Below are 27,477 nucleotides of genomic sequence, written 5' to 3'. Positions count from 1 at the left end.
GGACAGGCTTCATAGAATTGTAAATCAGTCATTTGGGTTGGAAGGGACCTTAAAGATCGTCTAGTTCCACGCCTGTGCCACGGGCAGGGACACCTCCCACCAGCCCAGGCTGCTCCCAGCCCCGTCCAGCCTGGCCTTGAGCACCCCCAGGGATGGGGCACCCACAGCTGCTCTGGGCAGCCTCTGCCAGCGCCTCGCCACCCTCACGGTAAGGAATTTCTTCCCAATATCTAATTAGGATAGGAGTTACTTCTACCCTGCTTATGACCAGTCTGCTCTGCTTCTCAGGAACATCCATGCCACAGAGCATTTGGCCCTTGGTCTCCTCGAGGCTGCAGATGGTGCCATGATGGCCCTCACATATGATCAATATGCTACATGCTTTTTTCAGTTCAGAGTGTCTCATAGGGTGTGAAGGACCATGTTGCAGTCCACCACAACAACACTTTTACAGTGTGACACTGAGGGTGTGAATTGCATGACCTAGTGACCGGTGTGGGAAGCTAGGAGGTGTTAAGAGAGAGATCTCATTGTAGTGATCCAAAACAGAGCCACGGTGTGAGCTAGGAGGCGATCCATGGACCTCAGCTATTTGGTGCTTAAGTGTGTGCTTAAGCTCATTTCCTGACCCTCATTTAGTTGGCATTTGTAGGTGTGTTCTATGTCTCCCTCCTGGCAGAAGACAAGACAACCTTCGAATCCTGAAATTGGATCTGCACGGTCAGATCCTCAACCAAAGTCACCACTTCTTTGAGATGACCAACATGTCTCCCCTCCCAGCCAATTTCAGGATCGGGAAGGAGGGTCTTAAGTCCGGTCTTGGTATCTCTGGTCCTGGAGGCTGAGCTGGTTGCTACCCTACCGAGGCGGAGAGGCCGCGGCTGATCCCAAGTTAAGTGTAGCAGCTGGTGGGTAGGAGTCAGTGCTAAGGCAGCATCCTGTGCTTCCCTGGCAGTGTGAAGAGCTGCTTGGTGGTGAGGGAGGGGAGGAGGGAGTATGTTGGGAGGAAGCTGTCATGGATGTGCCTCTCATTGCTGCTCACAGTCCTACGCTGGCTGAGTCAGAGCTGGCGGGAAAGGCGAGACATGCAGACAATGTCTGGGAAAGGTCCACACTCAAAAACAGGTTTATGAGGAGGAGAGAACCAACCGGACCCCCTGTCTAAGGGCTGAAAACCTGAAGGGATGTGCCTGGTGTTCCAGAGTGAACAAGGGTAAGGAAGACTATGTTAGAAGGCTGTGGTGGGCAGGTGTTGGTGTGCTGTCTCACACCTCTGGGAACCATGAATTTGTCAGCATCATCAGCCGTTGGGAGGCTCAGCCTTCAGCATGGACCAAGCCACCGCCTTCAAGCTGATGAGAGCAAATGAGCAAGATGGTCCAATCTCCACCACAGCATCCAATGAGTTTCCCTTCTTTGCTGCCCTTCAGCCCTTGCTTCGTGGTCTCACCAGCATTCACATGGCCATCCCAGCACATGTAAATGCTGTTCTCATCAATAACACTTTTTAAAAGTTCTCCAAGAGCCACTTAAAATGTTTTATGTCGTTCTCAGTTCAGATGTGCAAAACCAAACAGGGCGAGGTTTGAAATCAAGCTTATGTTTGGCAATAATCCAGAGAAGAATTAGGAAAGATTTCAAAGTTAAATTATCCAAGATAGCATGTTGAGCCATTGAATTTCAGTTTAGAGGCATGCCAAAATATCTCAAGATGTCTCTTATGATGTATTTTATTGTTTCTTACAATTTGAGTAGTAGGAAAGTGGTATAAAAATAAGCCTGCATCCTTCTGTTTCACTTTGATTCACTGTCTAAAAATTCAAGATGTTTCAAAAGGTATTTATACATTTGGGCTGCTGCACCCGTTTATTTTACTATGCAGTTTGAAAGGGATTCAGTTAAGCCATTAAGGTCTAAACTAAATTGCCACACACACAAAAGTATATTTGCATGTGTTACTTACAGCATCCCGTTCAAGCTGATTTCCCAGAGAGAAACATGGGTCATTCTGTTCCTTCTCCACATCTTTCCTCATGATTTTTGAAACACTGGTTAATTTGAGATGGAGGGGTAGAGTTCTTGCCTGTAAGTGGATCCCTGTGCATTTTCTGATGGATATCTCCCTGACAAAGAGTGAGCCTACAAGTGCCTTCAACAGAGGGAAATACATATTCCTCTGAGTTTTGAAAGTGGTAGCATGTGTGCCATAAACAGCTCAGTGTTTCACGGTGGCTGAAACAGAGAGGTGTTTCCTTTTCTAAGTATAGAGTGGTTATTTTGAGGGCTTGACAGGGGAATGTAGAGTTTCATGCGTCACCCATGATGTTTGAAAAAGCATTAGGATATTGAGACTATCTGTGACAAGAAGTACAGAAATGATTTAAGAGTCTGGCAGAAATGCCTGGGAAGAGTTTAAAAGAGCTGAAGAGGTTAGTTTGACCAAGTGATGATTAATATGAGATACGTTATGCACAGTATCTGGTGGATGCAGACTGCTAGGGGAGAGAAACTGGCTGCTGTTGGAAAACTATGACAGACATTTTCTGATTACTCACTCTGACTGCAGGTGTTAAAAAAGCCAGGACATCAGTTTCTGCAGCTCTGTTAACCTGCAAAAGCAAGTACAGCTCTGTAAACCTCTCTCTGGAGAAGAAACATCAGCAAGCGTGCCGTCTAGAATAAACTATGCTTTAGAAGGACGTTTAGGTTAAAAGCTTATGTGTGCATGTGGGATGTTGCTCAAAACCATTGAAGTCACCGTGAGTTTTTCCATATGCTCGGTGAACTGTGATTCAAGCTCTTGCCAGGGTGGGGAGAAGGATGTATCCATTTTTTTAGGGAAAAGCAAACACCGTCTGCAGAAACTTCTGTTCAGCAAGAAATTCCAAAGAAAACTTTGGAGCTCGTTTCCCCTGTGACATTAAGTTATGGTATTTTTAACATATTCTTTTGAATTTTAAAAGAGAATAAGTTGCTCCGCAAGCAGCTCAGTGTTTCCCAGTGGTGGAGAAGAGCGGTGTTTGGGATTTTGGTGCTAGTGATGGTGTTTTCATACACCCTCAGAAAGAGGAGAAGGAGATACCAATGGGATTTGTTATAGCAGCAGTGGTGATTCCAACGTAGCTCACAGAGGATAAGCAGGAAAATTTGGGGAGGGTCCCACTGGGTGCAAGACCTTAGGAAACAGCCAACCTGCCTAAAGGATGTCAAAGCTGAAGTTTCCATGGTGGTACTGGTTTTGAGACATCTACCTCAGAGAGGCTAGAAATGGTGTGAAAGGAAAGAAAAGAATGAAAGAAAAGGAAATTTTTATGATGAGTATGTGGACACACTTTAGTAACAATTGAAGTTACCCTCTGAATGAAGAGTGAACAGATCTGTCACTCAAAGCTGAACGGGACAGAGAAGTGGGGAGCAGTCCTGCAGCTTCAGAGGAAACAATCGAGGGGTTGATGGACAAAATGATGCAAGAATTTTTCTCCCCACTTCTGGATTCTGCAGTTTGAAATTGTCTCTAACACCAAGAAAATTAGAACAGAAAGTGGCCTGTATTGCAGGTGCATTGGGTATGGTCGCGTGTGATCAGTAATAAGTCATATAACGAATTTCCTCCTAAAATTTTGCAGAGTACATTTTGTATTTTAGCAATGGAAAACTGAGTTCAGGTTGGTTCTTCTCTGAAGAGTAAGAATTTTCTGAGTAACATTTATCTTCAGGTTTTACCACATTTTATAAATGGCTTTGTTCTGTTTTCTTTTTCCAAATAGGAAAATTCACTCTAAAAGAAAATTCTTTCAAGATCTAGTCTGAATATAAGAACTACTTTTGTGCAGATCTGAATATAAACTTAAGAGAAGAGACAAACTAAAAAAAAAAGTCCTCTTGAGGTTATTACATCAACCTCAAAATTAATAAGCTGGAAGAGAATGCACTTTAGATTTTATATTAACTTCCTTCAGACTGAGAACCATTTTTCCTTGCACTTCAGTTTCCATCTCATTAATTTATTAATAATTAAACACCTGCAAAATAAAAGATCTGTTATTTCTCATGTAACGTCAATCTATAGATTTATTATTAAATTAACCAGCCTTAGAGCACTGAGAAGCAGTTCTTCCAGCAACTGTTGCTACTACCAGCACATTTTAGTGGCAGAATTAGAGTTTAACTGGTTTTTTTGTGCCAGAACAGGGACCAGAGGCCAACCGAGATTTTTCATAGCACAAGGGCCACCTCTAAGGTAGAACCCTGGGAGCATCTCCAGGCATCCTGGGCCCACAGAAGTGCTCTAGGTGGATCATGGTTTGTGGAGCAATGCGTCTGTCCTCTCCTGGTTGGAAAATCTGAGAGCAGGTACGGGTAAGGATCCGTCTGTGCTCCCAGCCTGTCTGTGGTGGATGCTGTGATGTTCTGACCTGGGAGGTTAGCAACGGCACAGTTATGTTGCTCTAGCCTTGGAGATCTCACAAGCCCTAGAGCTCATAGATGAGACAACCAGCAGAAGGCAACATGAAAGCATTTGGAGGGGAAAAATGTGCTTTAGGGCACAAGAAGAACCCTGTGGTGGTGTCAAAAGAGAAGTGCACAATTTTCCAAACCTAATTTTGCCCGATTCCGGGATGAAGCTGTCTTACCAGCTATTCTCCAGCACTTCAGAAATCTCCCATGGTTTGCTGGCAGAGTTGTCATTAAAGGTATATTTAATCTCACGGTCCTGCAAACAATTTCTAATGTAACTTTGCCCCCATAAATAATCCCCTACACAGGGAACTGAGAATCACATTCTTAAATTATAGCTCCCGATGCACCAAGTGCCTCTGACTAAAGAGATTTCAGTCCATGGAAAATATCCCTAGAAACTCTTTCCAGATTGATCAATATGCTCTTTCAGAGTCATTTAAAAAAAATATTTCCTGGCTAATAGCTGAAAGGACAGCTGCCTATATAGCTTGAAACTGCAAAAGCTCTTTGGTGATTGCCAATTCTGCCTGCTAGAGTGGTACTGAGGCTCCTCCTGTGGGGATCACAGGGAAATACAAATGATGAAAATACTGGAAGCAAGTAGAAAAAGTGGCTGAGGAGGGGAGGAGGAACACCAACTGACCAGTGAAGGATGAAAATCTTGGCAATGAATCACGCGAAGTCCCTGCCGAAGATGTAAAACAAAAACAGTATCTGTCCTCCCCTTGCTACAAAGCTTCAGAAATTGCTGGTTTGTTTCAGAGTAACTTTTCTCCTCTGCACTTTCTGTTGGCTGCTGTGGCACCAATTCAGGCTGAAATCAGGGTCCTATGGGTTTGGTTTTTTTTCAGGGAAACGCAGACAAGTTCACGATGGTATTTGAGTTCCAGGAAAGCCCTGATATCCCAGGGTTCAGGCTTCGCTGCCTTCCAGAGAGCAGCACAGCATCGCTTTGCTGAGGTTCAGGTGTAACTCCTGTCACCTTTTCCGGGAATGACTCCTACTCCATCCTCCAGGAGAGGACAACTGCCTTGTCACCATCTTTCCTTGCTCTTAATTAATACTTATCCACAGTCCAAGGGGAGGTTTGCACAGGTACCGATGAGACCTATGCAATGAAGCTCTGCAAAATTGACTTTTGTTGGTATGGTCAAAAAATCCAAGCACATGGATTTGCTTGTCAGGTAAACCAAATAATGATGGTGGTGACCCTGTTCCAGATTGGGATTTATCATGAGAGCAGAACTACACATCCTGAACTTCTGTTTAGGAGGTTCAGATTGGGGAGTAAGACTTGCACGTCTATGCAGGGATGGAGAGATAAGGGCACATCTATGCAAGAATAGACACATAAGGGCCAAACACCAAGAGGGACGTGGACATCCAAAATTACACTTAGCTGGAATATAAATGTTGACATCCGAAGTCGTCCTAATGAAGACTTTCACTCAGCTGCTGCCATCCCTGAGGGCGCGAAGAGCTTCCTAAGTTGCCTGTTGTTATTTGCTCTAGTCTCTGAACAGTAATGAGCAACTCGGCACTAACCTAATTAGCCAAATTATCAAGTCCTTCCTCTGCTGAGCCCTGGAGGAGCTTGATTTGGCAGCCAGACTCAGGCACACACCACACACCAGCGTGGTTAGGTATAACAGCAAATGGAGCTGCAGCTTCTGCTCGTTTCAGACCTCTGCCCCAGGAGGTGGTGGCAGGCTGCGACCACAATCCTTTCCATAGTGGCCTCAAGGGTGGGTACCCTTCCAGAAACTGGTGATGGGGCTTTGATTCCCTCCTGGAAAAAATGCTGTGGGAATGCCTGAACCAGCAGTACTGCTTAGCTTCAGTATCTGCTTTTTCTCTTACTTTTTTCTTTTGTTGTTTTCTCTATTTCCAAAGCCAGAGATATATTTCTCTTTCAAAATGTGTGAAGTCATGGGGGGAAATGCTGAAGTTTTTTAAGAAACTAAATACCTTTTCCATAGAAATGAAACATAAATGTAGTTAATACTTTGCTTTTCTTTTTCCATCGGGGGTATTTTTCTGAAACTTTATTCCACTTATAAACTTGTAAACAAGATATAAGAAATCAGAGAGCACATGCATCATTTGTGCTCTGTGAACAGCTCACATTTATAAAGCAATGGCAAAATTTTGTCTGAAATTCCGTATACTGAAATTTTACTTTCACACATCTTACCATGTTTATGGTAATGCTTACCAAACTTATGCTCTGGGCCAGCCAATTTAGCTCAGCATTGGAGGAAGTCAAGAGCCCAAGAGACAAATTTTAATCACAAGGCAATCAAACCACCAGATGGCTCTCTGATGTCTTAAATCTCCACTTGGGTGAAATAAATTGATTTTTCCTGAAAACAGTGCTAAAGTAAATTTTAAACAATGCCCCAAAGCTGAAGCATAAAGTAGTTTTGCATAGTTGTGAGAATAATTTGTAGACTCTGAGGCATTCATCGCCGTGTTTTATTTGGTTAATAAAAAGCATTAATGTCTGAATCACTGGTTGCTTTTGCACTGTGCCCCATGATCTGTTCTCAGTATGGCTTTTGTTTAAAAATATTTTTAATGTTTGGGTTTAGTTGTACCAAATTACAGAAAATAAACAAAAAATAAATTAATTCTGCCCTAGTCTCAATTTTGCTATCGTATCCCCTTATGAGAGCAGCAGCAGTTTGTGGTCCGAACCCCCCCAGCGCTGGTGGAGGTGGCATGGGTATTTCCCAGGTTGGGTGATGAGGGCAGGGTGACAGGGTGATGTCCCAAAATCAGTGAGCTACAAGCAGAGGTGGAGCATGGTACAGAAGCAGCGTTGTGAGATAAACCCTGAGCATCATCAGTACCCTAAACCTGGAGAGACCAGGAGGAAACCTTTACAGCGTGAAAGCAGAGAGCAGCATGGCAGAGAGGAGACCAGGGAAGTCTGTAACACCTGACTCACTGTATAGGGACCTGCTGAAATCAGTCGTGTGTATTTTTTCTAGGTGGTCGCATCTTTCCCTGCAGCTGGGGTCCTTTGCAGAGTATCTGTGGAATCACATCTTTATCCTGTGTTCCATCTGTTGCTTGAGGACCTTAGGGCCAAATTCAAAGCTCGTTTGTACTCAGGGGAGAAAATGCCTGCTGGCTGCAGTGATTCAGATCTCAGCATCTCACTGCTGTCTTCAGTGTGAATATTGAAATTTGCCATCTTGCCATGGTTGGTGGCTTGTGTGCGTGGTTGGTGGCTTGTGTGCCGGTGTGGACCAGGTGCCAGCAGAGCTGCATCCTCCTGCCCCAGAGCTGCTGCCCTGCAGGGTTTGCATCTGCTGCTGTACGAGGGAATATCCAAAACCACAGCTGACTCTTAGGCAGTGGGTTCAGCTGCCGTATCTAGTTTGGCAGCTCACTCTGAGTTTCTAAATCATCTACATTTTTGTGCCTATAAATAACAACAGCAGCAAAAATTGTGACTATTGTTGTGCCGTCTGTCTCTGGAGCAAGCTCAGTCTTGTGATCTAACTGATCCACCAAGGAAGTGCAGCTTTTTTGCGTGCTCTCCATATATTGCATTTCAGCCAGATATCCTGCCTGGGCTGCTGGGGCGTTCTGGTGTCAGGGTGACCAACAGGGACACTGCAGAAAGCTGTGGGTCCCAGGGGGCTCCTACACTGCAGGGACAACCCAGTCGCAGCTGCGATGTTGTTGCCCCTTGCACGTTGCTGGACTGAGTTTGTGGTGGCGTCTGCATCGTCCATATGGGACATGCACACCATGGTTGTGCAATGGACACATCAGATTGTCTGAGACCCAACACCTGGAGTCTCTTGTACTAGTCCCTAGGAAGCTGGGACATCTGTTCTTGCAAGCTGAGGTGTTTTGGGATATTTTTATTAGTCTACAACAATATTGTCAGTCCATTATAATGTCAATACCTGCTTGAATCTAGAGACACTGCTGTCTGTGGGATGTATTACTTACTTAACATGTTCTTTCTGCTGGGTGACCATGTCCTTAAAGAAGCTAAACCATGGGGAAAATTGTAATAATGCAGTTTAGTTTTGTATCTTCAAACACAGCCTTGGTAAGCTCTGAAAGTCAAGTCAGCTGGTTTATGTCTGAGCTTTCAGCCTGGGATGTCAGGCAGTGCCCTGCAGAAGGCTTGGGCACTTCCAGCCTCAGCGTTCAGGTGGTGACAATGAACACAGGCACTTAAGGTAGGACACTGCAGCACAACAGCAACAACAATTATTTAAAAAAAAACAACATAAAAATATTGGCTCCATTTTCCTAATAAATAGTTTATTTTACCTGAGGTTTATACAGAGGTGCTCTTAACATACTGGAATAGCACTTTAACAAAAAGCACTTTAACAAGAGGGTTCCAGCCTGGTGCTTAACAGCTACAAGGGACAGGGGAAACATTTGGCATTTCTGTTTTCCTAACCTCCTGAGAACAAACCACCAAGATTCCTCTTAATTGAACCCTTAAACTTTTAATGCAATCCCTGGACTGATATGCATTTGCCATATGTTTTACTTAGCTGTTAAATGGTTGACTAAGGCCTTTACTTGGCCTGTTAAACTGAATTGATGACATTTTAATATTGCGCAGGGAATACCACAGCCAAATAGAAAACAGACATCTGTGTTGCTGAGACGGGTCAATCCTGGTGCTGGGCTGAGGAGCGGGACCAGGGAGCTGAGTTATTGCGACCGGAGCAGCATAAATAACACAGCAAAAGCAGGAGAATGTTTTCAGCAGTGGCTTTGGATGTTCGTACCTGGTTATAACTCGTTATTTAAGGGCTGTCTAAAAGCACTTTATAAATCATCAGCATGAAATCTGTTTTCCATACTGGTCTGTAGCAAAGAGCTGAAGCGAATGGCTTCTTCCACTGTGTAAATACACCTGGTTTGCCTGCTGGAGAGGCGAACACACACTCTCTCTGCAAGACCAAACTTGGATTGGTGATTTTTCAATTAGTTATGGAGGGCATGGGCTAAGATTACCATCTACTAAAAGCATGGCAGGATGAATGTATTTCTTAAAGGGATGAATGTGGCTCCCTACAAAGGTTAAGGGAACAATTGACATTCATTTTAATGGATCCCGTCACTGCTCCGTGACGTTAGCATCCATAAGGCAGTCACAGTGCTAAGTAGGTGTTACATCACTGGGGGACTCTTAAGTTATTTTCTGAGAGGTGGAAGATTTTCAGAAGGAAGCGTGGAAGACTCCTTGTAGTTTAAGGCACTTTCCAAGAGCTGGAGCTATTGACTTGAATCCCCTTCTCCTCTGTTCCAGCTGGAGCAGGGAGCAGAGTTTGTGCCCCATGCCCTGGAATCTTCGCTGCTTACAGTTGGCTGCACGAGGAGTCTTGACCTGTTGGCAGCAGCAGTACCCAGGTTAACTGAACCATGTGTTTCATCATAGATGCCAAATTCCCCCCGAGGAACCTAAGTCCCTTTATAGCGAGTTGACCAAGGTTAAACTCAGCTCCCCTGAGTTGAAGCTCTTGCCTTGGCCATGTTTTCATGTTTCACAGGGGAGTGTGGTGATCCTGCATGTCTCACACGTGCTGGCATGAGGGTCCTGGGGAGAATTACGGGGTTGTGTGGTAGCACTCATATTGTACCAGATGTAATTACTGCAGTAATACTAATTTCTTTATCATGTCTGGTGTTTACTGAAACCTTGTTCAGTATGGAGGCAACCAAAGATTGCCAATCAGCAGAGAGGTCAGACCACCTAGCTGTGGATATTCACCCTCTTAAAACTTTTTTTCTGATGTCTTCCTTTGGACCAGCATAATAGCAGTTTACTGACTGGAATGCATTGGCTTAGGGAGTCTCAGTGCCTGGACTGAGGGCACTGACTTTTAATACCATTTCTTCTATTTTCAATCTCAGAATCACTCTCACACAGATAATCAATTTGCACAGATAATTTTTCCCTAATAGTTGTGCATGTGTGTGCAGGCTCCAAGGTGCTGGGAGGTAACTACCTGACAAAAGCAGGGATCCTACAAAAGCTCCCTCGTGTTACTCACGCATACAAGGCATAGGCTCTTTACAAGCTAAAACAGTGGCATTTTTCAGCTATGTGCGTTGGGCAGGCTCAGATCTCATCTGTACTGGACGATGACTGGAGTAGCTGCTATAGATAAGTTTCCTATAGATATGGTCTGTGCCACAATAAAAGTCACTTCAAACTAATTGCTCTGCTGTACAAATGGCATGATTACCTTGCCACAGACTTCTTCATAATCTTAGGGTGATTGCTGGTTGCACTGGCTTGCTTCCTTGTCAAGCCCCAAATTAACCCATTTGGGTGAAATCCTCCACTGCCATAACTAGTGCAGCACCACTGGCATGTCTGGGTCTGTCCCATGCAGCATTTGCCCATCACTTGTCAGATGTTATTGCCAAGTGCAGGACATTTGGGATCGCTGTGCAGGGCTTGTGAGACCTGCAGCCAAAGTCTGTATTTCATTTTTTTCCATGAGTTTTTGCAATGTGCTGTAACTACCATATTAGCTAAAAACTCTAAATGTCCAGCCCTTTTCTAAACTCGCTAGCGTTCTTCATGTATAAATCACACAGGCCAGGAGCACAGTGAGGTTTGTATTTGCCAGATGATTGTTTGGGTTTGATCTAATCATTAGTTTTTGTTTGGGATGGAGGAGGAGATTTTGATTCTAATTTTCACATAACTGTGCTTATAACACATGCAACGGATGCTAAGGAGCCAGGGCTGGCTCTTAGGACTATCCCTATAAAATATAAAAGGAAGGTTAAAAACTTATTTTTTAAAATCACAGCTGAATCCATGAAATTATGAGGTCATGTTGTTTTGACATCAGGAATATCAGATCCTATACTGACCAAATGAAAAATTATGCCAAGGGTTCCCTGTTGGATGTACCAATGAGTTGAAACCGGTGGATAAGGTCCCAAACCATGTGTACTGGCTTATACCTCATCCATGGCCAGCATGCCTGGCAAAAACTGTGCTCTTGGGCTCATCTCCTGCCATGGGCCTCCCCGAGAGCAGCAAGGCTGAGCTGGGAGGAGCAGCCTGATGGCTGTAATCTGAAGCGGGTGCAGTTTTACAGCTTGTGTTTTTGCTGTTGCTTGGGGCTTGCTCACAAATGGGGTTTTATAGGGCAGTTTAAATACAAAATGTGAAACATGGGGGAATTACAGCTTTTATGGTCCCCAGGGTGGAGAGCTCAGGGGATAACTGTGCACAGCGAGTGGCAAATAGCAGGAGGCAGCAAGTTTTACTTGAGGTTTCAGGACAGTCCTGTTGGATGCTTTGGAGGCTGGGGGCTTGAGGGAAATGAGGACCATGTCCTCACTCTCTTCCCACTCTGATTTGGAGTGGTGCTTCCCAGGAGCTGCCTTTGGGGTGCCACTCCTGGAATAGGGATTTTTATGGTGCTGTCATGCAGGATGGACACTGTGCCCTGCGCCAACATCACTGCCACCCCCACCACTGATGGTCTTACTTTGAGAAGATCATAGAATCACAGGATCATAGGATGGGTTGGGTTGGAAAGGACCTTAAAGATCACCTAGTTCTATGCCCCTGCCACGGGCAGGGACACCTCCCACCAGCCCAGCTTGCTCCCAGCCCCGTCCAGCCTGGCGTTGAGCACCCCCAGGGATGGGGCAGCCACAGCTGCTCTGGGCAGCCTCTGCCAGCACCTCACCACCCTCACAGGAAAGAATTTCTTCCTAATGTCTAATCTAATCTAAATCTGTCCTCTTTCAGCTGAAGATGATCCAGGTGTCTGTTGTGAGATAGACCCTTTGAACTATGCTGTATTGGGCTTTTGGCGCTGGATGTAGCTCCCACAGATTGCTGTATCTGAGACAATCTGGTTCAGATTTCCTTCATTTTTCCAGCTAACTTTGATTATTTGTTGTATGAATCATGGTTCTGCTTTTTTCAAACATCAGCTTTTACACTTGGTCACTAATTTACCTATTAAAAGACACTATGGAAATAGACACAGCAATGGTAATATAAACTGCTGATATACTGAGCATGAACTATAAGGGCTTGCTTGTTGGCATGGATTTGTTCCTCTGTCTTGAAAATAAAATTAGTGTGGAGCTACTTATGTTGATTAATGAAGAATTAGCTGGAGACTTTCATTTTCTGTGTCAAGGCAACTGTCTAAAGTGTTAGAATAGATGGCAGCCTTGGAGCAATACTGTATAAGTGGATATATAAAATCTTTCCCAAGGCCACGGGACGGTCCCATAAAAACCAGGATGCCTGGCAGTCAGCCAGCCTGGTTTGTTAAGACACAGGAGCAAATGGCTGCCTTTAAAAATAACAGATACATAAAATCTTCCCTCTTTTGCTGGAGTCCTCATTATTAGCATGAACACGTGTCTGTTTTCATCTGCATGATTAGATTCTTGGAAGTTGTCTCTGTGATGAATTGATGATTTCCATTAGAAACATCTCAATGGCTGGACTAAATCATCCACCAGTAAGGCAATAATTGAAGAATTATTAAAATATGCTCTAGGCCACATTTGTTTTATGTAAGACATTCTGGAAACTTTCTCTTTTGTGTACTGTGTTCCTACTGTATCTTTTAACAAGTACTTTCCCTCCAGGAAGGGTGTTTTTTTCTTTCAAAAGACATTAAATTCAGCTAATGCACAGAATAAAAGCAACAAACCTGTGGCTGTGGTACCTGGGTTTAGTGCCAGGCAGCCAATATGGACTGAGCAAGCCTAGGGTGCTGGCAGGATCGTCCTTTCTGCCCCCTCGATTCCCAGCTCGAGACTCACTCGAGTTCCAACTCACTCATGGTTTCCCAACATTTTTGGAGGCTGTCGTTTCAGTTGGCCAGTTTTGCCTGGTTGCTTCATTGGCTGCTGGTGGCACCTCATTCCTCCTGTCTCTCATGGGGATGCTGTGGACAGCATCTCCTTGAGGAGCTCATCTCACAGTAGCTGAAGAGCAGAAATCACGTGAGCCTTGGTGCTTCACATGCCTAGCTTCTGGGTTTTTTGGAGAATATCAAGAATTAGGACCAGATGCTTTTTTTCTTTTTTTTTTTCTTTCTTTCTTTTCTTTTTTTTTTTTTTCCCTCCAGAAACTGCCTTTTTTGTACGTCATAAATCTTCCCTTGAGGCCGTGAGAGAATATCTGTGCGCCCATCCTCCAGCCAAGCCACAATAAATCAGCCGGTCCTCCTGGTCCCTGCTGTGCCTTATCTGTGCAAAGGGCCAGCTTGGAAATTAGCTGTTGCTAATGGGAGAAGGCAGCTGACGATCTGCAAATAAACACAAAGCTGTAGTTGCAAGTGCTGTTCCTGGCCTGTCAGTGATGTGCAAGCAGCATCATGAATCACGTCCACTCACAGGCTTTATGCACAGAGCTGGAAAAGAATGGGTAATGTGAAAAATTGCAATTAATAGGGTAGGCAAGAGGAAAATCTCAGGTGGGATTTTCACACAGCAAGGTGTGCTCAGTATCATGGACTACAGTGGGATTGGAGCAGCAGGATTTAGACCAGTGTGTTTGCCATAAACTACTTTTAACAGCTTTGATGTGGTTGCGCATGCTGCTCATCCTCACTGACCACGGCCTGTGTCCCCTGTCCCTCTTTAGAGGTGACTGGGCAAGAGATTAATCAACTTGCGTACAATCCTGAGGTTTCCAGATTCGATATCTGTTCCTCCTGGTTCTTGCGATGACATTCTAAGTGCCCTTGCAGCCCCAGTTGAAACTGAATTTACTGGCTAAATATATAATATTGCTCCAAACAGTCACATAACTGTTATTTAGCTGAGACTGCACCTGAGCTGTAAGAATTCCATTTGATGTCTCTCTACACCACTCAGAATTGGAGAAATTCACTCTCTGCTGTGGAAAATGGGGATATCTTGACCGAACAGCAGTGAGATAGAACATCATGAGGTGTAGTAGGGTGAATGAATGATGTTCAGAAGAGACTAGTAATTAGAGACTCTACATTTTCTTTAGACTATATTTGATTTGATATTGAAATACAGATACTTAGTACTGGACCATATCCTGTACAGGAATGGCCAGATCATTATGGATGCAGATATAAGTGAATATGCTTAACATCAAATTTAAGTTTCGAAATGGAGAACTGGAAATGAGCATCGCTGTATATGCATTCAGCTTCTAGCTAGCTCTTCACAGAGGTTGTGAAAGTAGCTGTTGAATGTTGCTTTTGTTTTGGGGAGAAACATCAGATAGAAGCAGGAAAAATGAAGTTACTGAAACCTAAAAATAGTAAGGTTGCTTAAATATAGCTAAAGAGTCTGCAGTCAGTGTGAAAGGGATCCAATGACAGGACATGAGAAATTATCATTGGAAAAAAACTCAACGTAATTAGTAATGTGTGTGTAATTAACCACTGGACAAAGCAGAGAAGGGATTAGTGGTATCTTCTAAGTCAAGTCTGGCTACAGTGCTAAATGATAGTCTTTTGTCCAGCCAGGAGCTATGGATCTGAGGCAAAAATTGTACAGTCTTTGTTTTGTCTGGAGTCAGATTGGATTATCATAATGGCTTTAAAATCTATGAATCTGTCATATTTGATTTTAAGTGAAGGAATCAAAAGACTCCCTTAATGTAGGTATGCACATTCAGACCAGAGTTGAGTGAATAATTCAATAATTTATTTGATGAGCACAAACATAAGAACATGAGCACTGTTTTATTGGGACATACCAAAGATTCATCTGTTCCAGGATTGCTCCTCCGATGACAAAGGCTTTTGTCTTACATCCAGCACCTGCTAATTTCATTAGGAGCCCCATTTCTCATCTGCGCTGTGAAATAATTCTTCATATTTCCTATTCCCATACTCCATCCTTCTCATGATTTTGTAGAGCGCTACCATATCTCCTCTGTCATCTCTTTTCTTTGTAAATGTGATCTCTCTTTTCATGGAGAAGCTCTCTGGTCCTGCTTGCTTTTCTTCTCTGCACTTTCCCAAGTTTGGTTATACTTTTGGCCAAAGGACTTTCTTCAGGACTCCTTTCTGTAAAGGTCGTCAAGGTGGGGTTTGTCCGTAAGAACACAGGAATGGACGTTTCTGTTCCTCACACCCTGAAGTGTGCCCTTAGCAGCATCACACCCTAGAATTGCTTCCTTCCTTGCATTGGCTGAAGGAGGTGAGGGTGGCAGCTCTCATATGGGTGCTTATTCTGTAGACTTGCAAGACTGGGTGAGATGAACTTTGCCAAAAAGGTGCGTGTGTACCATGGGTGTTTAGGGGGATAAATTATTTTCTCCTTTGCACTCAGTTTTCTCCTAAACCTTCTGCTTGTTTTTTTATGCCACAGAGCAGGTCAGGGAACTGTCCTTGATAACTCCAACATTTATTTCCTGATTTTTATAGATATTGTATAACCTAAAATTCTGCACGCCACATAAAATGGGGCTTTACTTGTGTGTATTTTAGTTTCTTGCAGATCTCTTAAGGAATACTTCATTATAAGCCATAAGAATTTTGTGGTTTTCTTTATCAATTCTCTGCAAGTTTTTTCCCTTTCTATAAAGTTGAAGAGCACATTAATATCTTCTTAAATCTATATATAGTTGTTGTAACAGTTTGATAAAAGAAGATACCTATATAATTTAGAGTTGAGTTGGTCTGTTTCGTTTCACTATTTAGTTCCCCATGTGTTGCTCCTACCAAGTGCTTGTCAGGTTGATTTTTGCAACAGCATATCTTCACCAGTGGACTGCATTTCTCTTTTTTGGTTCACAATAAATTTTCCTTGGTTCTGTTTGTCCAGGGCAGAGGGATAACTCAAAGCTGTGCATTCTGTAGAAAAGCTTTAAAAAAATATATATATAATTTATGTGAGATACAGGTGATACAAGGAGCTTCAGAGCTCTTTTTTTCACTGGGGTGAGTATTACTCAGTATTATCTTAATATTGGCTATTTCCATGATGACATCTGCCTTCAAACTTACTTGTGAGAAAGCATATGGAAATCAGGCTCAGAAAAGAAATATACACACAAAAGCATATTTCTATTAAGTGTTATTCACAGAAAAGCTGAGCTGTTTAAGCTCTAGCTGAGAATAACTTTATTTTTCTGTGGTCCTTTTTGATATTTAGGACAATTCTTAGTGCTGAATTAATCTTATATTTCATAATTGTTTACTATACATTGCATAATTTATTGTATCTGTTTTCAGTTACCTTGGTTCTCATTATTTTTAGGTCTGTTCTTCCTAGTTAATGCTGGCAGAACATAGAGGTTGGTTTCCATTGGAAAACAAGTCAAAAGGAAAACAAACCCAACCTGTTAGTGCTGAAACATGATCTGCTTTTAAATTGCTGTCAGGTGAGGAATCTCCTCCAGATTTTAACCATCCACTCATTTTATGGAGAGCTGGAGGAATAAGACAGCAGTTAGGAAATACATTGTTCCAGCCCTCAGATACTGGAAAATGTGTTTTGTGTGTTGGTTTTCCTACAGAGCTCTACTCTTCTGTTTTCTAGAAGCAAAGTGAGAAAGGTTGAGGCAACAAAATCACATATATAAATATACACACACACATACACAATAAGCAAGAGTGATTGGGCTGATTTACAGACATCTCACATGAGGAAATGAATAAATCAGGGAGTAATTGCTTCTTTAGAATTAAACTTTCAAGTTATTTAGTGCCTAATTTTAATGACTTTTTTTGAATGCTGGTGTTTTTTCAGAGTGAAACATGTGGTGAATCCATTGTATTTGTGGACTCACACACGGTGACATCAAACCATTGGCTGACACGGGCACAGGTGAAAGTCACCATTGCTGAGCTTCAGCTTTCCCGTTTCATTTAATGCAAAGCCGTGAAGAAAAACAAGCTGAATAGCCAACATATATATCATAGAATCATAGAACCATAGAATACTTAGGGTTGGAAGGGACCTTTAAAGCTTATCTAGCCCAAGCCCCCTGCATTAAGCAGGGACATCTTCAACTAGACCAGGTTGCTCAGAGCCCCGTCCAACCTGGCCTTGAATGTTTCCAGGGATGGGGCATCTACCACCTCTCTGGGCAACCTCTGCTGGTGCCTCACCACTCTCCTTAGGACTTTTTTAAATGGCAAGGAGCACACTTGACTGTGATCAAGCTGCTAATACTAGATGATTCCTTGGCTCCTGTGGAGGTGCCAATCAAACTATAAATTCTCAGACGAGTAGAAAAAAGATGTGCCCGTCTTCTGCCCATCATGGTGTTTCTAGGCCTCGGCAGAGCACTAGAGATGTGAAACTTTTCTACAGAATTCCTTAGGATTTGTTTATGTGGTGGGGTTATTAGTGCAGGTTGCTTTACTGCAGGTATGCACCTTATAAATAGTGATGGCAGCACTGGGGGAGTGTTGCTGTAGCTGGCAGGTCCTAGGTCTACTCTGCACACCACTGCCTGGGGGGACAAGCACAGACGGAGGCAAGTGGGCTGCTGGCATTTGAAGGGCTGTCATAAACTGTCAGTCACTAAGGTTTAGCTACAAGAGACTTAAAAACCTGATGTCCTTTGTCATTTCGTTGCTATTAGGGCTGTCACACTTTTTACAGCTGATGGAACCAGGGGAAATTTTTAATACAATGTTGGATATTTGAATATGCAATAAAATTTTGAATAAAACAAGACAGCAACAACCTCAAAAAATCATGGACCTCAAAAGACCTCTGCGGTAAGGAATCTGTGAAGGAAAAGTATTGTCTCCAAAGATTTTAACTGCCAAACTACATTACATCCCTGAGCTGAGCTATCCAGAGACTTAATAGTCTTGTCCCAATGGAAACAGAAGTCTGTTCTCCAAAGCACAACCTCACTGCAGCTGCTCAGCAAATGTCATATGAAACTCTTAACTACAGGGAGAAAAACAGTTTTAGTTTGCCTCTTTTGGTTCTGAGAGATGACCACATCATTTTTGCCCAAACCTTTTGAAAACAACCCCTCAAGATGGGAGGCAGCCCTCTGGTGCAACAACCATCACGGTGGTGATGAAGGGCTGAGGAACCATCACACCTCCCCAGAATAAATCCCACAGCAACGTTGCATTGAACAGCACTATCAAAGGAGAGAGTGCTACCACCCAGCCTTCCCTCTCTACCCTGTCCACAACACCTGTATTCTAGAAAAATAAGCCAAAACTAATCCCACGTCCTTTCTTTGGTGACCTTGGAGCATATGTTTATGCTACCATCAGATTTTAAGCTGGGTGATTTAAAGCTACGATAACAACAGAAGTCCTTGCCCTGTGCAAGATATATATTTTATGATATGCTGCAAATGAGAAGCAGGTCCAGTTTTCTGAGATGTATACTGAATAAGGCAAGTCTCTGTAGGACGTACAGAATATCTATAGCCGTATCTGTCCCTGCCTGATTAACACCTTAGATTATTAGCACAAAAGAATTTTATTCACATATTTATATTTGCAATAAGTTAGACTGAATAATCATACTGTTCCTTTCTGGGTCTAAAATCTATTAATCTGTATGTTCTTTTTTATTTTATGTGTTACATTGTTTGAACAATGAGACAAGGGCAGCCAGTTTCTCTTTCCTTTTGAGCAGTGGGCTGGCCAGGTTTGCTTTCTGGTTCTCATGCATTTTCACAATGCAGAGGAAGTTTTAAACCAAACAGAAAAGGCCTCCATTAAAAACAAAATAAATTTAAAAAATGGAAATATTTGTATTAATAAGAATTCTTTCGTTAGAGAAAAGTAATAGTCAAAGCCAGAACTTCCCGGGCATGGTCCCTTCAGTCTTTCTTATCTCACCTCACACTTCCAGCTTCATGCTCCAGCCCTGAGTGATGTGCTTTTTCTGATTTATATTGTAGGAAACCGCTAGTGTGTAACTTCTGATCAGTACGCCATTCACAGCTGTAGGGTAATGTGCACATTTAACTTATTTTTCATACTGTCCTGGGATGCCTCCTGCTCCAAATTTCTGAAATCAGCCACGTTTTCATCAGGCATCCCTAATCTGCAGGTTTAAACAGTATTAGCGAGTCCCTAGGGACATCTCTGCCTTTCCATGCTGGTTCTTCTAACCCAACATGGTGGTGCTTTGATGACTTGTCCGATGGAGGTCAGTTCATGACTTGAACTGCAGTGAAGCATCAGGTGAACTTCACAGGCTTCTGGAGGGAAAAGCCTACAAACTCTGAACAGCTTTGATGAGATTCTTTGTGTAATTCCACCACTGCTGAGTTTATCGTAAGACTTTTGATAAAAAGCAATTAAACCGTCAAACAGTAAACAATCCAGAGCGATTCCAGCCTGTATTCCAAAAGAGACAGAAAAGGAAAAGATCAATGTTGTACCAAATAGCAAAAGTCAAAGCAATGTTATTTTTAATTATGATCATAAAATCAAAGTGTTATTTTTCAAGCTCCTAAAACAAACAGAAAGGTTCCTACACTTGATAATAGTGGGGGATGCAGGGTGAATAAATGAGAGGATGTATCTGTACACACAGATGGTACCAGCAAGAGAAAGAAAGGGTAACATGAACACATTAATATCAATATATGACTACCATTTTTTTAAATTCCAGCATTTATTTATTATTTTATTCATGTATTTATTTACCTGAAGGCTGACATATGTAGGGATGTCCCCCACCATGCAGCCCCGCTGCAGTGGTGGTCTGGCAGGTACCTGGCAGAGAGACCTGCAACACGTGGGTGTAGGTTTCACACCGCTGGCAAAAACACCTGAAATAGAGAGAGTTTGGCTCTTGGTTTTTGTTTATGAGTTTAGGGGCCTTAAATTATGAGGGGGTTTTTGTTTGGTACTCATTTTTAATTGAAGTGTTTCTTTGAAACTTTGCACGTTCTCCTTTCCTGATGGCACTGCAAAGGAATTGGTTGCGTCAGGAAAAGGTTGATCATGTCATTTCTCCTTACCTGCAGCATGGGCTGTTTTCTTTTTGTCTGTCAGTTTGGTTCTTGCCTGGTGAACTTGATGGTGAAATGGGTTAATACAAAGTAAAGGTGTAATACTAATACTGAAATGTTTTCCCCAAGTTTCGTCTGTATTAGATGCTGAAAAAATATAGAAACTGTGTAGCGACAAGGACTGACATCAACCCTTGAACAGAGCCTTCATAATTATTAGAACAGTTAGTGTGACCTCTCCTTTGTCTATAATGAGGGTTGCGAGGCCTTTCAGGGTCCTTTTTTACCATCTCTGCAGGGTGTTCAGCCAACAGTGTGCACACACAGAGCCCAGATGACAAGGTGGTTCATCCATGTACACAAAACCACTGGCATTTTCACAGTTTTTCAAAACCTGTCCTAAACTGAGACACTCCATGTGGCAGCCTGTGCTGGAAGTTTGGCTCTGCATTTAAACACCGAATTGGGAAAAAGCAAGAGGCAAAATCCCTAGATCCATCAGGAAAATAAATTATTAACAATGTAACAAAGGACACCAGTTCTAGTTTTATCATCTGTCTCTGTTTCCTTGTTCATCTTCAGTAGAGCTGGGAAAACTTTCTATAGCTGACCCCAGACCAGAGAACCGTAGAGGTATGTTGCAAACTCCAGCACCAGGCTACATCCTCTGAAAGTTTTGCATCAATATCCGAAGACTCCTTCATGAAACACTAGATCCAGAAGCTTTTCTGTCAAGAAACCCTGGAACCAGAATGCAGTCTGTGTTTCCCCATCGGAACTGCTGATGATGTCTCTTTTTTGATGTGGTCAAGTTGTGTCCAACTGCCCCTCTTCAAACCAGGGTTTGATGCTGATGCGTCTTTCTTGCATCAACAATGGTGTGGCTGGCAGGGCCGGGGCAGTGCCCGTCCCCCTGTGCTGGGCACCGGTGCGGCCGCCCCTCGGGGCCTGGGCTCAGGGTCGGGCCCCTCAGGGCAGGGGGGACGCAGAGGGGCTGGAGCGTGTCCAGAGCCGGGCAGGGGCTGGGGCAGGGGCTGGGGCAGGGGCTGGGGGGGGGGCGGTGGGGGGAGCTGGGGGGGTCAGCCTGCAGAGGGGGGGCTCAGGGGCACCTGGTGGCTCCCTACAGCTGCCTGGCAGGGGCTGTAGGCAGGGGGGGTCGGTCTCTGCTCCCAGGGAACAAGCGCCAGGACACGGGGAACCGGCCTCACCTTGTGCCGGGGGAGGTTTAGGTGGGTGTGAGGGGAAATTCCTTCATGGAAAGGGTGGCCGAGCCCTGGCACAGGCTGCCCGGGGAGGGGGTGGCGTCACCAACCCTGGGGGTGTTTAAATAACATGTAGATGTGGCACTTGGGGACATGGTTTAGTGCTGGGGTAGTGGTTGGTCTTGTTGTTTTCCAACCTGAATGCTTCTGTGATTCTTAGCAGGGTAGGGCTTGTGGAAGAGGACATTGCTACATATCCTGGCTGTTTCGTTTGGTGAAGACAGAGTTTCTGTCTTTCTCTGTTTCCATCAATAAGAAAATGAAAACAATGTTTATTCTGGCCTTCCTTATGTTGATAGTCAGTGATATGTACTAAAGGCACATAGCCTCAGATAAAAGATGTAGAAAAGTATTTGTATTTATGACTGATTTTGGGTTTTTTGTCATTCTCAATTGAATGAATCTTCTGGACATTGTTTTGAAATTGTTTCCTGTATTCCTGGAGCCAGGTAAGGCGTGTGCTGGGGTGTCCATGTGTGATGTGAGCACCCAGCTCAGCTCCTTCTCCAGGTGCTGGGCTTTCCCCATGCTGCTCAGGGAATGAGGGGAGAGCCACTATTCAGTGGCCAAGCAAGGACCAAGGGATGGAGCCACACATGCCTTGCAGGTGGTCCCAGCAGGCATCCGTGGAGAAGATGCAGCTGCAGCTGTTTTGCTGGTTTTTGCCCAGCTCTGAGTCCCCAGGGAAGGGCTAATGCTACTCTGGATCGCAGCATGACACTTGAGCTGTTCCCAGGGTTAAACACTTTCCAAGTAACTGCACTTGGCTACTCCTTTTGACTTTTTTGTTGCTGAGAACTGAGATTGAAATCAGCAGGGGGAAAAAAGGTTCCTTGTGATGTTGTTTGGGACAGTGTGTCCAGCTCCATGAGCCAGTGCCAGCTGCAAGACAGGAGCAGTCCTCTTCCACTAATGAGAAATCCCTCAATCCCTCCTACTCTCTCCTTCTGCTCAGAGAATTTTGTCTTAAATTTCTTGAAGACAAAGATGTAATTCTGTTCTTACTGCCTGCAGTTTCAACCCTGCCTTCTGTGCACAGCTCAGAATTGCCATAGGGAGTGCAAAGCTGCCATTAAAATAAATAAATAAATAAATAAATCCCAGAATAATAAAGACTGGAACAAACAAATTGCAGTAGTGCTGTGTGAGTGCCCAGGTCTGTTCAAAGCAGGATGCCAAGCCCTGTCTCAGCAGGGTGGAGGGGGTTGGGTCCAGACTGGCCTTAGACAACAGGCCACATCTCCACCATGGGTTTTGAGCTCAAATGTTCTCCCACAGCTGCCCTTGCTGGTTTGCTGCTGAACAGCATTGACTTGTGCAGTCCTTGGGCACCATACAGGGAGCAGCATTCCCAATGACATTACGCTTGAGTTAACCCTATTTTGGAGGATAAAAGCCATATGGACATAAGCTCCGTATGGAAAGTAGCCATGGCCTTGGGTGCTGAGTTGCAGAGCATCCATGGGGGGTGAACCCCAGCCATGACTCTTGCCCACAGCAGAGAGACTCTATAGGTGCGTGCAAACATGTGATGCAAATCCCATGTACCGTAACACAGAGTCACCACACAAATAAATAGGAGCACGGGTCCCTCAGTTCTCTACGCATACCTGGGTTGCTGTTGACACTGAATAAGCAAGTGGCTGCAAACTTACCGGCTGTTCCTCCCGAGTCCTTGGATTAAGCTCTGGTTTGCAATGCATCGTTTAAGAGGTTGCAAATATTTTCCGTGTGTTGAAATAAAATTATAAACAGATTGAGCCTGGGTACAGTAGATCCACTGGACTAAATTTTACTAAAAAAAGCTTTTGATTAAAGAATGAGGCTTAAAGGGGATGGGGAGTGAGCCGACATGGAGAGAAATTTTGTCATTTTAATGAAATGTTTTTGTGGAAGTATACTCTGCAAACATCGAAGGAGAGAGTCTTTGTGCAGGAAAGCATGTGATGTAAATCAGTATCTACTAAAGCAGTCTATCTCTTGAATGTAACAAAAGTAACTGTATGAAACTGCAGAACAGCACACACTGCATTTTCATGGAGAAATGTGCTGTATTCAGTCATATTAATTAGTGCGTGGGCTCAATTTTCAATGCAATCAATCCACAGGGAAAAAAAAAAAAAAAGCCTGCAGGGGAAATATAAAAAGACAGTCAGCTAATAGAGCCAGATTCAATAAAACTGTATCTGCCTTCAATGAATGATGAGGCAGACATGTGCCCGTTGTCCCTTGGCAAGGCATGCTGTGGGTCGGGCACAAGGTCTAGGGCCGAGAGGGTCTTGGAGCAGCACCCTGTGTATATATACATGTGTCTATATACATAGAAATATATATGTAAATGAGAAATACAACTCCTATTGCAAGCGGGTTTTAATTCAAGTTTTTCTGTGCAATGTTCAGGGTGTCACCTCGGCACAGGTTGTTGTGTGATGGCAGTTCTGCCGGTGCACCCGCTACCTGGCTTGCCTCCTTCTCCGCTGTGCCATGAGTCACAGGCTCTCCAGTTCAGTACAGTACCAGGGGCTTTCCCTTGCCTCACTGTCAGCCCAACACTGCTGCTCCAGTCTCTCTCTGCCAGCAGCAAGCCTCGGAGCTGCTGGTATGGCCAGGGCTCTCCTGGGTGGACCTCAGACCCTGGGTGAACTTCACCTTTACTGCAGAGTTTCAGTTTAATGCCAGTATTTTAGCAAGCGATTTGGTTTGTTTGCCTAGCACTTGATAGGAGTATTATCTGGTTGGTACTTTTTTCTGCCAGGGTTGCTTCTCATTTTTGAAGTTGAATGTGTTCATTTTCAGCAATAGCCTTCTCTCCCGTTCAGGCTCCGAACTTCCCTGGGAAGTGACTTCATGGCATTATTCAAGCTGATTATTGCTTGGAGTGGCTGAATTACCTAATGTTCATATAATGGCAAGCTCCCAGTCCATATGTAGTTAATGACTGTAATAATTTATTATTTTCCCTTTATTAGGTTTGTTTTTAAAGAAAGTTTATTGTGCTATTTATGATATGCTAAGTGGTGCAACTTGCTGAAAAAACATATCACATACATTTTGTTTTTTAATAGGTTTACCTTGTTAAAATGGAAATCTTTTATTTACCCTAGTAGAGCAGTTTTTTGCTGACAGTTTTATTATTTCAATTACTCAGATATTTCATTCCTCTTTTGTTTCCTCAGATACTCCTCCAGGGAGTTTTAATGTGTCCATTCTTTATGTAAGATAGGGTTCAGAACGTGTTATTTCTAGCAGGGCAGATGAAAGTGCAATATCACAGACATTAAATAGTGGGATATCAAGATTTTATTATCTTTCCTCTTTGAGTTGTGGAATCCTTTCCCCATCTGTGTCATCTGGTGATTAATTGCACTGATAATCTGCACTCCCTCATCAATAACTGTCTGGTACCAATGCCAGGCAGAGGCCGTGCTCTGCCTGAAGAGTTTGTGGCTGCTGATAAGTGAATATACTTATACAAATAAAGCGGGGTGGGGCGTGGAGGGGCTCTGAGAGCATTTAAACTTGCCAGAGACATGGAGTCCTTTAATAAATTAACACTCTATAGGTACTGGCAGCAACTAGCATAGAACGGGATCATTCCTCCAGGGCAAAACCCAAGCCTTGGTCAGTGGAGTGAGGAGGGAACCCCAAAGGGTCATACTAGTAGGGTCCTTACAGCCTCAGTGGGCCAGCACCAGCGGGAAGGGCAGACCATATCCGCCTATATGAAGTTCACTGGGGTGGAAACCAGCAGCTGCTCCCCTGGCTCTTGCTGGGCTAGAGCTGTGATTACCCTCTGCAAGTGCTAGCGAGTCTTTGACCACACACTGATGCGCAATGGATTTTATTTTCCATTATATCATTACCAGTCCTTGGACTATGAGAAAACCAAACCCAAATGCTTCCTAGGACAGTGGAGGACCCCCTCAGAGCTCCAGACAGATGTGTGCTCAGACTACCTGTGGCTAATGCAATGGTCTTGACCGTCCATTAGCAAGGTAGAAAGCCCATTACAAAGCATATCCTCACACTTCTGCATCCCATCATGTTTTCCAGGGTGTCTGGGGGAGAGCTTTTTGATCGCATCGTCGAGAAAGGGTTCTACACTGAGAAAGATGCCAGCACCCTGATCCGGCAGGTCCTGGATGCTGTCTACTACCTGCACCGAATGGGCATCGTACACAGGGACCTCAAGGTACAACCGCAGCCCGACTCAGTCCTCTGGGCAGTGTTAATGAAGGCTGCATAATTACGTGAGTCCAGCCTCCCCTGGGAGCCAGCCCTCTTACAGTTTCAGTAAGGTTTTACCATAAGAGGGATGCTCTGAAGTCTTCCCATGTAATTGGCTTTAATGAGGACTTTGCATCCGTGCTGTTACAATGGGAGTTTCACACTTACGATGTGGGGAAAAAGTCATTCATTAAGACCTGGAATGTTACATTAAGGCAGGAAACTCATCTCAGCTGGAATGTCAGTGTCTACTGCTGTAAAGTATCTCAAAGATTTGCTGTGCTATATTTACTTTTACTTAATAATAATTAGTAACAGTAAATGGTGGGGGAAAGTTGAATGATTTCCTATCCTAGTATTTGGACCAGTGTTTTTGGAGACACTTAGCACTAAGGATTCTTTTAAGGAACGTTGTGTGCCAATGTGATTTTTAGATAATTTTCCTTGCAGCTGTACCGTGTTATCACATCCAAACCTCAGCTTTTCTGCTAAAAAAAAAAACACCCCAAAACATTATTTCTGTATTGTTTCCTTCCAATATCCATGATAAACTGTCATTAAGATAAGTAGAAAGGCTTGGATTTCATAACACACAGCTAAACCTGCACATCTTTAGTATCTTAAATGATAAATTATCAGAAGACATTAGAAAAAGACACAAATGTCAAAAGAAAGCAGTGGGTTCAGTTCCTGAGCTAGTTAATTCTACCAAAGTTTACTGCCAGAAATGAAGAAAGTAAAAGAAGTAAAACCTGTGGTTGTGTTTTGGAGAGATGTTCCAGACAGGAGTTTCCCTGGATGTTGATGCCGTGGCCTTGCATTGTCCCTATATAAAGAGACCAGAATTTGGCTAAATGGGCCATATTATGTAAAGGCATAATGAACATTAATGTAGCCAAGATGCAAAAAGAAGAGGGTTTTTTCTTTTTTTTTTATTCTTAAATACATTTTTAATTAAATGTATTATTAAATTAATTGTACTTTTAATACAATCTGATATTAAACTGCATGTTTGCAATTTTTGGCAACTCCCCTTAGTGAAGGTTGTAGTGACCTTGCTGCTATGCCTTAAGATGGGTGAAAAATTGTGGTTATGAAAGATACTAATTATTTGCTTTTAATCTCCTCCAAAATTAGCGCTGGTATGAAATGCTGTGTGGTGTAAAATAGTAAATGACAGGCTTGTTCCCAAAGTGTGATGCAGCGGGGCCAAATAGAGCTGGTGTAACCACCAGCACCAGAGTTCTCCAAGGTGGAGCAGTGCCCAAGACAGGCGGATACAACCTTATTTCATGACAACCTCAACACAGCCATTTCCTTCTGCTGCTCTTTGGCTCCAGATGTGAATCTTTTAGCTATGTGTGGGCCCTTCCCATGGGATTGCAAGCTTTTCCACACTTTACTGCTGCAAGGGACTTACCTCAGTCCCATTCACCTCTGCCAGAAGTGAGTGTCCTATGACCTTTGCTTCAACAGAGTAGAGTAATAGAAAGTATAAATATATTTTTCAAAGTATTGGTTTGATACATTTTTAAGGCAAAACCTTTAATCCACTGAAGGAAAATATATACTGATGTCTGCAAACATTTCCTCCTCAGTGTC

General features: G+C 43.5%; 1 protein-coding gene across 3 annotated transcripts in view; it reads left to right on the top strand.

Moving 5' to 3' along the window:
* CAMK1D (calcium/calmodulin dependent protein kinase ID) overlaps window positions 1–27,477 on the top strand; it is a 230,461-nt gene that overhangs the window by 156,607 nt on the left and 46,377 nt on the right. For all 3 annotated transcript variants that reach the window (XM_055808000.1, XM_055807999.1, XM_055807997.1), the window contains exon 4: window positions 25,702–25,840. In XM_055808000.1, coding sequence (XP_055663975.1) covers window positions 25,702–25,840 — 139 coding nt within the window. The remainder of the gene's footprint in view (window positions 1–25,701; window positions 25,841–27,477) is intronic.

This window comes from Falco peregrinus, chromosome 6, assembly GCF_023634155.1.
Source record: "Falco peregrinus isolate bFalPer1 chromosome 6, bFalPer1.pri, whole genome shotgun sequence".
Classification (NCBI taxonomy): domain Eukaryota; kingdom Metazoa; phylum Chordata; class Aves; order Falconiformes; family Falconidae; genus Falco; species Falco peregrinus.
The sequence above is the reverse complement of the archived record's forward strand: the minus strand, read 5'-3'. Positions and strand labels throughout refer to the sequence as shown.